At 39.1% G+C, this 12,336-nt stretch overlaps 1 protein-coding gene across 1 annotated transcript; it reads left to right on the top strand.

Moving 5' to 3' along the window:
- Positions 1 to 4,283: 4,283 nt before the first annotated feature.
- LOC143590659 (uncharacterized) lies at positions 4,284 to 4,649 on the top strand. The gene has a single exon (XM_077071078.1). It carries the CDS (start codon positions 4,284 to 4,286, stop codon positions 4,647 to 4,649), a length of 366 nt encoding a protein of 121 aa, XP_076927193.1.
- Positions 4,650 to 12,336: the final 7,687 nt, after the last annotated feature.

The raw sequence follows: 12,336 nt of genomic DNA, 5'->3' as shown, positions 1-12,336 counted from the left end.
CCACTGCCTGGTATTGGTAAATGCTACTATCAAACTCATCATCCTTTATATTTTATAGGTTTGACATATAGAACCCGTAACGACAGCAAGCTACAGTTTCATCTTGAGTTCATGACCTATTTAAAGTTTATTTATTTATTTGTTTATTTTCATATTTATGCATTAAAGATATAAACAAACCACTAAAGATATAAACATGTATCAAATAATTATGTTTAGTATAATTAAGTGAGATGCACATTTTTTATATGAATTTGAGCATAAATACGCAATAGGTAAGTTCAAACATTAAACACAGATTATTGCTTCTTTAATCAATAAGCAGGTCAAAACCTGAGATTGTGACAACGGATAATTCTAAAAGAGGTTGTCAACGATAATGATGATGTTGAAGGATATTTACATATTGTTAGGTGATGGTCTTGTGGTATCAAGTGGTGAAAAATGGATAAAAATAAGAAAACTTGCATTGCACGTATTCCATGGCGAGAGTCTAAGGGTAGGTGTCAGTAACTCTAAAATCCTACTTGATTTCTAAAAGTGCGATTTGAATACTAGACACTATCACTCGTTTGTAGGATATGACTCTGTAATGGTTGAGCGTGTCGATGAGATGCTACAAAGATGTAAAACAATACGGAGGAAAATAGATCGAAGTTTTAGAAGAATTCATGCAACTAACTTCGGATATTATTTTTAGATTAACTTTTGGTAGCAGCGAGGCTGAAGAGAAGGACATTTTTCAAATGCTTAGGAAATTGACCACCATTATAGCAAGAAAAACGCACAAGACTCGACTTCCCATCTTCAAGTAAGTTCAATTTTTATATTTAGCTATGAAGAACCAATGCATTTAGCGGTGTTTACAGTCTAGATTTGCTGGCGTTAATGAATATTCTCATTAAACCACTAACTACGATTTTGAGAATAGATAAAAAACCTATCGTGTTGGGTAGGATGACAGGTTAGCGGGCTACTGATTTTAGCGGTTTGGATGTTTATTGGTTCGGCTTTTCCGATTTTAACCATATTTGTTTATTACTATAGTGTTCTTTTTTTTAGTTATTAGATTTTTCTTAACAACTTTAAATAACAAAATAAAGAGAGAATGGCCGGTTTGGTCCTTGTTTTAACTATCTGGTCCAATCGTCAAACTCTTAACAATTTTGGTCATTAAAGTTTTAATTTTTAATGATTTTAGTCCAATTGATTAATGGAATCCAACTTCTTTGTTAAAACCCCCAACATATGGGGTATTTTTTCCCATCCATATTTCACTTTTTAGAACTTTTATAATATAAAACATTGTTTTATAACCCCACTTAGACAAGTTGATTTTCTATGTGCTAACTAAAACTTCACAAGAGATCCTGGCCTATGAAGAGGTCAAGCACAACTTTCATCCTTCCCATCCATTGTCCAAACCAACAAGCAAGCGGGTTGCATGCAAGTTTTGTGCCTTCTATAACGACATTGGGCACCATACCAATGATTGTTTCCAAGTGAAGAAGCGTATTGAATATGTTGATAAAAGTGGTGAGTTAGCTCACCTACTCAAGGATCCAAAAAAGGTAAAGGGGCGAAAAGAAGGTGTTCGGAGTGAACATGATAAAGATCTGTAACAAGAGGAAACAAATGCTCGCATGGAACCAACAGAGCATATGCTTCCCCTCCGACCAATCCTCATAACAAAGTCACAACTCCAGTCATTGTAGAAGCTGAGCTTAATGGCTACCCCATAGACAAAGCTTACACGTACTATGGGGCGGCAACAAAGGTAATGTATGAAAGATGTTTCCTAAAGCTCCCTTAAGAAATCAAGAATCAACTCCAACAAACCAACAACTCTCTTAAAAGTTTCACTAGAAAGAAGGTAGTCCCCCTCGGGAGCTCACGTTGGGCGTTCGGTTGAGAGATGGAGACTTGTCTCAAGTTGAGAAGCTTACCTTCATAGCGGTCAGGTACCCATCTAACTATAATATACTATCAGAAGAACCTGAATTGCAACTTCAATGCAGTGGTGTCCACAACTCATGGCATGATGAAATTCCCCACCACATGAGGAATAGCTACGATGGTACCAACGCAAGAAGCTTTACTCATAGGTGCTGCAGAAGAATCATGGAGCTCAATGAAGACATAGAAGATGACCTTGTGCAGGAAATAAGCATCAACCCAGCTTACCTTGAACAAACCATCAAAGTCAATAGTAAGCTTCCCTGTCAGACCGTGAGTAAGCTTGTAACTTTATTACAAAAAAGTAAAGATGTTTTTACATGGTGTCCAAAAGATATGACAGGGGTTTCAGGGGAATATGCTGAACATTCCTTGAACATCTCACCCACACATAAACCATTCAATCAAAAGAAGAGAATCCTGGCTGCTAAAAGAAGCTTAGCTGCCTATAACGAGGTGGATAAGCTTGTCAAATCCATCATACTCCTAGAGGTAAGATACCATTCTTGGATTGCTAACCCAGTTATAGTCAAAATATCTGATGGATCTTGGCGAATGTGTATGGATTTCAAGGATCTTAACAAAGCTTGTCCCAAGGATAACTATCCCTACCAGAGATTGACTAGAAGGTAGATTCCCTTACAGGCTTCCAATACAAATGCTTATTGGACGCTTTCAAGGGCTACCACCAGATCTTAATGAAGGCTGAAGACGAAGAGAAGACCACATTCCACACCGATAAGGGATCTTTTGCTACAAGAAGATGCCCTTTAGCTTGAAGAATGCTCGGGCTACGTACCAACGATTGATCGACAAAACCTTCTTGAATAAAATTGGAAAGAACATGGAAGCTTATGTTGATGACTTGGTCATAAAAAGCAAAAGTGAGAAAAAAATGCTCAATGACAATGAAGAAACATTTCGAAATCTTGGAAGCATCAACATGAAGCTTAATCCAGGAAAATTCTCACTTGGATTCGAAGAAGGTAAATTATTGGGTCACTTAATTGATAAACAAAGCATAAAAGCTAACCAAGTAAGGTACAAGTTGTTCTTAATTTACATTCTCCAAAAACAAAGAAGCAGGTTCAAAGTCTCAATGGTAAGATTGTCGCGCTAAAACTATTTCTTTCAAATTAGTAGAAAAATCCTTACCCGTCTTTAAAACTTTAAAGAATTGTAATGACAAGAAAGATTCTTAATGGACTAATGTGACAGAAGTTGCTTTCCTAGCCCTGAAGCAGCATCTAGCCTCTTTGCCTGCTCTGGAAGCTCCTTAAGCTTGAGAAGTAATTACAGTTTATCTCTCTATAGGGAGGGAAGCTATTAGCTCAATGCTTTTTGTGGAACGTGACAAAAACCAAGTCCAAGTATACTTCATCAGCAAGGCACTAAGAGAAGCTAAAATCAATTACACGCCCATTGAGAAGCTAACCCTAGCACTCGTTCACATAGCCAAAAGGCTACGAAGATACTTCCAAGCTCATCAGATGAAGGTGGTCACAGACAAGCCAGAAACAGTAGGAAGGCTAGCCAAATGGACAATTGGCTTAGTTGAACACAACATAGCATACGAGCCTAGAAAGGAAACAAAGGTCAGATCTTGGCCAACATCTAATCGAAACACCAGAAGAACCTATGTAGGTGAACGAGTTAGAAGAAGGTGAACCTGCTCTGATAGGGTTTCCATGTACTAACAATGAAGCTGAATATGAAACTTTGATTACAGGGATCTGCCTAGCAAAAGTAATGAAGATCTAGGAACTAAGCGCCTTTATTGATTCAAGACTGGTGGCTAACCAAGTAAATAATGAATTTATAGCAAGGGAACCTTCAATGATGAAATATAAGTAGCTGGTCAAAGAGCTCATAAAGGAATTCAAAAGCTGCACCTTAACATAAGTGTCCAGAATTCGGAATAAGCAAGATGATGCCCTCAGTAAGTTGGCTTCCCTAACCTTCACCCACTTAACAAAGAAGGTACTGGTGGAAGTCTTGAAGAGCCTATCGATTGAGGAACTAGAAGTGAAAGACATCATTGAAGAACAAGGGACCACTTAGATGATCCCCATTTTAGAGTTTCTCAAAGAAGGAAAGCTCCCCACCAATGAAGGAGAAACCCTAAAGCTGAAGCTTAAGGCTAAACAATAAATGATAGAAGATAATGTCCTATACAAGAAGGGGTATTTGAGCCCTTTGAAGCGCTGTGTGGGACCATATTAGAGCAACTATCTTGTAAGGGAAGTACACAAGGAATTTGAGGGACAAACTCCGGTCCAAGGTCGGTAGTAAATAGGTTAATGAACCTTTGGTACTACTGGCCAACAATGCACATGGATTCCGTAGAGGTCATCCATAAATGTGAAGCTTTTCAGCTCCACGCTCCCGTCAAAACTAACCCAAAGCAAAACCTAGTTCCCATTATTTCTTCTTGGCCCTTCTACAAGTGGGGAATGGACATTGCTGGTCCCTTCCCCGAAGCAGTTGGGAAGGTGAAATTCCTACCAGTAGCTGTCGATTATTTCACCAACTGGCCAGAAGTTAATCCCCTAGCTTCCATCAAAGGAAAGAAGGTAATAAACTTTGTATGGAAAAACATAATTTGTAGATATGGGATGCCAGGTGAAATAGTGATGGATAATGGCAAGCAATTTACTGAAAACCCATTCAGTCTTCAAGGAGCTGCAAATTAGCAAGTGTTTAGCTCAGTAGTATGCCCCCATTCCAACAACTATGTTGAACGAATGAACCATAGCATCGTTGAAGGCATTAAGGCAAGATTTGAAGGTATGGCAAGAATTGGGTAGAAGAGCTTCCAAGCGTCCTTTGGGCTATCCCAACCACGGAGAAGACAAGTCACAGCAAAACACCCTACAGCCTAATCTTTGGCTCAGAAACTACCATCCCCACTGAGATTGAGGTCAATTAAAGAAGGGTGAGAAACATGAATGAAGAAGCTAACGACTCTGAGGTTATGCTCAACCTCTATCCCCTGGAAGAAGCCCAAAAACAGGCTGCCATCAAGGAAGCCATGTACAAGAAGAAGCTGGAAGCCTTCTACAACATGAGGGTAAGAAAGGAGGTACTCAAACCCAGTGACTTGGTTCTTAGAAACAATGAGGCCAACAAGCAGTCAGACACAGGGAAGTTGGGACCCAAGTGGGAAGGTCCTTTTGTCATCAAAGAAGCCCATAGGGCGGATCTTACAAGCTTAATGACCTAGAAGGGAAAAAAGTGCCACGTCATTGGAGTGATAAGCACCTCAAGAAATTCCTAGTCTTGATCCTTGTATAAATATATGTAGTTATTTTAGTTTGATGTAAGTGGAAAGATCAATGAATGATATTATATTTTGAGTAACAAACTTGTTTATTATCCTATATAACGGTGAGAACCTCCAAACTAGGCTCCATGAGGTCCGGCGTAGTTCCTACTTATGTAAAGGGTTGAGCTCGTAGGCCATATCACCAAACAGGTAACACGACGCTATATCTTCTTGTATACAGGTTGAGTCCCTAAAATAATACGACTCCATGGAACACTTAGAAATAAAGTATACCCATGAAACGAGATTGAACATCTCTTACAAAATTGCTCCACAAGTACTAAAGACTAGTTCAAGTTTATAAGCTCAAGAAGCTTAGGACTTGTGTAACAATATACCACAAAAAATGAGTTAAGTAAAATCTTGTGGACTGACGAGCATATAAGATAAGCTTTGCATCGGTTCTTAGTTACTAAGCTAAGGAAGGGTGTCTGCAGCATCCCTCCTTAACGAAGTTTCAAAGACATAGTAAAATAACAAACAAGCATGAAAAACACAAGTTAATATGATAGACTATGAGATATACATAAAAACATATAGGGCACCTTAAGAAGGTGCTACATGCATCACAACGATAAAGTAGAAATTGTTTATGCCAACATAGGCTTACATAACCAAAATACAAAGAAGCTTCACACACGAAGCTTAAAAATAACCAAGCTACTCATCACCAGTAGCGTCATCACCTTCACCACAAGAAGATCTTGGTGCATCACCAAAAAGGTTCCCATACAATATGTTAAACATTTTTATTAAAGTCATCTTGGGAAGCTTCAGCGGTGTCAAGAAAAGGAGTACTCTCAACTTCTCGTGCAGGGGAAGGGGTTCACTCAGGATCATCAGTTTGGGAAGGAGTCACCTCAACTTCCTTATCATCTTTGTTAGCTGCCTGGTCAGCTGGATCCTCGAAGCAGACGCTTCAACATGAGCTTCATCCTCTCCATGACCTTCACCAGAATTTACCTTTCCAACAATCTTGCTAACCATATCTTGAATTACCTGATGTGCAAGCTCCTTCTTGAGACCTTCTGGCTCAATACCTTGAAAATTCAAAAAAGAGAGATCATGACAACGAGCAACAACTTCAAGGTAGGGGAAGGTATTCATCTCCATTGCTCTCACAGCGGCTGCAAAGTCAGTGGCAGCATGGGGTCGATAGCTTGTAAGTCCTTCAAGGGGACGACCAGCCTTACCTGCCTCATAACTAATGGATAGGCCATGGTGATGACCATGAGCAATAGCCCTTGTATAAATTTCACCAAGGGCCGAATTTAACTCACAACTAAGAAAGACATAGGAAACGACATGAGGAATACCTTGCTCAAACATCTAGCGTTTCTTAGAATGGATCTTATTAATGTGGATTTGGAGATCAACAATAGTAACATTGATAGCAAGCTTCTCATCAACAGGCTTCTGCTTCTCATTCTCCAGCTTCTCATGCACAGCAACCAGCTTCTTCTTCTCTTCAATAAGATAGCTACTTTCTTGATCGACCTTTTGACGCTGCTCATAAAAGCCCTTGGCGTAAGCTTCCACCTTGCTCCGCTCATCCTCGGCAAAAGCTTTAACAACAAGCAGCTCATGAACCAAACTTTTTTCATGAGCAGTCAAGGTCACAACCTTCTCATTTGCCTCAACCAAGGCACTCTTCAGCTTCGCCCTTTCATCCTCCATATTCTTGATATCTCCTGTAGCATAACTACACCATCCTATACCATCTGAAACAAGGGCAACCAAGCAAGCCAAGTATTGGAAAATCCTGCCCATAACCTCACTATCACTTAAGTCTTCAACAACTTCCTTCTCAGCGGGGGAATACAATAAAGTATAAGGACCCGACAAATGGATGGCCTCTTCACCGTATCACGGTTACGTACCCCCCAAGACAAAACATATATGGAAGTTGCTTTATTAGAAGAAGCACCCTTAACGCCACTTGACTGGCCAGCAACACCAGTCCCTTTTACTTTCTCCACCACAACAACCTCAACAGTAGGAGGTTCAACACTGGCGTCCTTGTTCTTCTCCACTTTCTTATCAGCGGTTGCAGGAGTTGACTTCTTAGTAGTGGTTTTAAGAACTTTCTAAGGCATAGCAGCCGAAGTGTCCTTTACAAGATTGGCTTGGAAGGTACCTTCAATGGTGAAGGGAAAGGGCTTCTAGAGAGCTTCTTCGCACCAGCAGAAGGAAAACCAGTGATTGAAGCAACAAGAGCAACATCATCATCCAAATCTATAGGATCAATAGAAGTGGAGTTAGGAGAAGAAGTTACCTTAAATATCTTGCTACTTCGAACAAAAGAAAGAGCAGCTTTCCTAACAATCCCCTTGGGAGGAAGGCCAGAAGAGGTTGAGGTGGGCACATAATCACCAGACTGACGAAACTCCTTATTGTTCTCAACCACATTAGGGTGGTCGAGAGAAACCTCAGAAGAGAAAAAAGTAGTAATAGAAAAATCTTCAATTGAAAGAAACTCCAAAGCACTGACCTCTGCAATAGGGAAGGTGAAGGTTGAGCCTAAATCACGAAAGAAGCTAAAAAAAACATGTAACATACCTTTATCATCCATAAAGATCTTAGGTTCGGTGTGACGACTAGGCCACTTGGTACTAAATAGACTAGAAACTCCTCTGGAAAAGTTCAAAGTTGGTAGCATACCGATCGAAGGATCTTGAGGAAGCTAGCATCAAGCACCTTAGTCTTAGGTTCAGGGGTGTTCAAAGTAAGCTCATGCTTCCTCCACAACAGAGGAAAAGGTAGGATGGTTTCCGAAACAAAGGATAACTTGTTCTTCCACGGAGAGGTAAGGCTAATTGTTCTTGAAATGAACCAAGGTTCACAATGAGTCCGTGAACCAATTACCATTTTTTGCAAATTGGAAAAACCTTCGTTACATAGGCAAGATGGTTCATAGCCAAGAGCACGACGAACAATTTCAAAATGGAGGATCAATAATATCAATCGCCCAATGCCGTTACGATAAACTCCAGCCCACCGTTCAGCACAAAGCAACCCAGTCATCAATAATATCAATAATATTTATTAACAAGTCTTCCAAGCTTCCACTTCCCATAAACAAGTTAAGACTTACCCCATAGTTACAGCGACTCCTTCAAGATTAAGTACCAGATGGGCAAGTTGAGCTCCACTGAGCTCCAACTCATCAGCCAAAACTGACCCGTCTCTATCTCAACTGGTATGCACGATCCACCACTTCTAGAGATAACCCGCGAACTATTCCTACCCTCCTCTTTCAGCTAGAGCTCCCTAGGAAATATTTTATCAGTTGGGATAACGGTCTTCAAAACCTTACATTGTTTTCTAATTGTTCCTGGAACACAACCCGCGCTCCCACTGTCAACAAACCCTTGACCTGTTGTAGACCTCCGACCCCGCTCAGCTTAAATAACCTTCGCACTAGACTCAACTATTGCAAATTGGACCTTATTTTGCCCTTTCGACTCAACGAACCCGACTTTTTTTTGTGGGACAATCATACTCTAAGTCCCGAATCTGGATCACTACAATATGATATCAACCAAGTGAGTATTGGTGCGGAATACCAATACTCGGTGATTCAAGAACACAAGTATGAACAGTAGAAGTAACACGGAATTGCTTCAAAACACATGTATATTATTGAATACGTCGGGTGCTTAAGCACTTACAATGATAGATCACAAATACTAGGAATGAACAACCTTTTACCCTATACATCACATCTCTATATATAGGCATAACAACCAACAAGGCCGGCCCAACCAACCAAGAGCCCACCGAGAACACATAAGTGTTCTCGGTTTACATGTAACCCGCATCCCAAGCCCGAAATCACTAGATTAAGTACAAACCACAAACCTTGGCACAACAATCTCCCCCTTGGTTTGTAGCTTTATCTTTAATCTTGCTCCATGTAATCAATGTCCGCATCCTTCAACCCTCCCGCCCAAAACTTGTTATTGATGATAGATGCTACCATCCTTGTGTATTCTTTAGCGGCTGTTTCAAAAATACCATCAGCAACAATCTGAAACGTGCTAAGCGTCTTGATATCCTTCTATGGAACTTCAACAAATCCTAGGGTCAACAAAACGGTATTGACCTTTCCCTTTTTGTAGTTTGACAACAGCTGTGGTAGTAAAAGAATCATAGAACCAGAATCTCATATTATCCAACGTACCATCGGGAATGGCATCTGGTGTAACGATTCCGGCAAATCCAGGTATACCCTAGCCGGTATATACTATTTACGTGTCATTTAATATTGATTATATGAGTTATAGTACGTTTATACGAGTATATATGATTCATAGTACGAATCATACTCGATTATATAGTGAATCGTATTGGAATTACAATTAACCAATGAACGATTATTGAAACCCGAACGAATCGGGAATTACATTATAGACGAAGTATATAATGTTTAGTGATGTTTACGAAGTATTAATGCTTCGGGATAAGTGAATTATAGCACAGAGAAAGGATTTCGATTTATTAGTACGTCGGTACGATAAACGAAACCTTTAACATCAAATCAAGCAAGAGACGATCGATCAAACCGAAAAAGATGCACAAAGACCGACAATACGATGTTTTAAGTCATTTAACGTCATGGTTTAAGTTTGTTAAAGTTTTTAAATCAGTTTTATGTAAATTTTATTTTAACCCGAAAAACGACCATTTTAGGCTCGTTTTAAGCCGAATTACGAGTTTAAACGAGAAACGAACTGAACCAGACTATCCACAACATTATCCGGATTGTGTAATCCAAATGTGTGGCCATGGTTTGAGATGTGGCCCCCCCCCCACATCACCAATAGAGCCGGCCATATACACACACACTACACATTTCATTTTCTTTTTTTTTTCTAAACACCCAACTCCAAATTCTCTCAACTCTCATCCATCTTCATCCAATTCCTTGATCTCCAACCAAGATTTACAAGGTATAACACATGTTTTGATGCTTGAATCTTGTTTCTAACTTCATGATCTTGAGAAAAGGAGGTTTCAAATGTAAAAATGGGTGAAAACCCGGGTTGAAACCGATTCTCGCATGATCTAGTGATGTATACAAGTTATACAAAGGATCTTGATCCAAGTGATGAGTTAAAAGAGTTTAGAATGAAATTTTACGGTTGAAATCTTGTAAAATGAGTTTCTATGTGAAAGACGGGTGAAAACCCGAGATGAAACCGACTCTTGCATGATCAAGAGATGTATACAAGTTATACAAGGGATCTTGGTCCAAGAAATGAGTAAAAAGAGTCGAGAACGGATTTTTACGGTTAAAACCTTTATTTTTACATCAAAACCGACACTATGAAAGAAATGGTTTGATTGTTGGTGTAACTTGCTTGGTATAGTGTTATTGTGCTTGTAAGTGTTGTATCTAGTGGCTAGCAAAGGCTAGAAACCAAGATCTTTGCGATCTAACGCTAGAAAACACAAGATAGTTCGGTTTTCGTGTGGATCTATGATTTTGGACAGATTGTAGTGTACTTAGAGTCTGGTCATGAAATTTCACAGAGATGATCTACACATGAAAATATGAGATCTGTGAATTTTTGGATAAAAGATGAATATTTGGTGAATTTAATGCTCGGTTTTGGCCAAAAATGGTGAAAAATAGCTAAACTTGATGAAAAATTCTGGAAAATTTAGGATAAGCTTTTTATAACATATAAAAGTCACACACAAAATTTGAGCTCAGTTGGAGAAGTCTAAGGGGGCTTTTCGGTAAAACGAGTTCTAGGGCTTTCTAGCTCGGTTTTTGTGAAAATGGCTTGAAAAATGAGTTTTGGGTTCTGGAAAAATTCCAGGGAGTTATGAGGATGGCAGGGATCATCCCGGAAAAATTTGGGATTTTTCTAAAGTCTTTTGGTATTTTTGACATATTTAGTGTTTTAATAATGTTTAAAAATAGATAAATAAATGTAAATATAAAAAAATAAATCTGGAAAACTTTTATAAAATTTATTGCTGTCAAAATAAGTTTTGTGCAAAATTTCAAGACCCGAGACTAAACGGGTAATTATTTGTGCTAAAAAGAACATAAAAACAAATTTTTAAAGCTTAAAATGTGTAAACCGGCAAAACTCGCATAAGCGAGCTGACTGGTATATAAAAACCTAAAAATAGACCATTTTCATAATACTAAGTAAATTAAATAAAAGAAAATCATCCGAAAATAATTCGGATGATTTGGGTAATTTCACCCGATTTTACTGTTTCCGGCACCTAAATGACGGAAACGGGCCCCGCGGCCAAACGGGGTGTCCAAACCGAGCTCTAATTTCATCACTTTAACTAAAATAACAGTCAAACACCATTTTTGGGTCGGTTGTAAACAAACTCATTTTTGAATCTAAAAACGGATAACCGTGCTAGGCACGCAAATCAAAGAAAACATAAAAATGATAATTTTGACCGTCAGACTCTAAGTAATGTCACAATCTGGGTCCTTAGGAGTGTCACGGGGTTAACATAGTCCCCGGATCGAGTACAGTAATGGGTTAACAATGTCCCCAGATGCACCGATTGACACGTATTTAATTTATGGGAATTATATAGTAACGACTAGATATTATATTACAGATCCAGGCTTATAGCAGTTCATTGTATCACGTCCCGACTCACAGAAAGGTGAGTTTTCACGAGCCCCTTTTACTGAACTGTTTTAAGTATTTTCCCGGGGCGGAAAGCATGTCTTTATTAAAGTATTTAAGTACATACCGATCGTATGGAAACACTTGTATATTTATATATATATGGTTTGATGCACAGAATATATAAATTGTTCATTGTGTGGGATTGTTCTGAGGTAACATAGTTCCCAAATGTTATTATTGTTCTGGGGTAACTTAGTTCCCAGAGGTTGTTATTGTTCTGGGGTAACATAGCTCCCAGAGGTTATTATTGTTCTGGGGTAACTTAGTTCCCAGAGGTTACTATTGTTCTGGGGTAACATAGTTCCCGGAGGTTATTATTGTTCTGGGGTAACTTAGTTCCCAGAGGTTATTATTGTTCTGGGGTAACTTAGTTCCCAG

The sequence above is a fragment of the Bidens hawaiensis genome, unplaced genomic scaffold (genome assembly GCF_021521415.1).
Source record: "Bidens hawaiensis isolate Kalapana, Puna unplaced genomic scaffold, B.hawaiensis_p1.1 tig00038715_1, whole genome shotgun sequence".
Lineage (NCBI taxonomy): Eukaryota > Viridiplantae > Streptophyta > Magnoliopsida > Asterales > Asteraceae > Bidens > Bidens hawaiensis.
This window is presented reverse-complemented; position numbering and strand designations above follow the sequence as displayed.

Bases quoted from the DNA above. Each gene is read 5' to 3' on its own strand.
- LOC143590659 (XM_077071078.1), top strand. From the start codon at position 4,284: ATGCACATGGATTCCGTAGAGGTCATCCATAAATGTGAAGCTTTTCAG.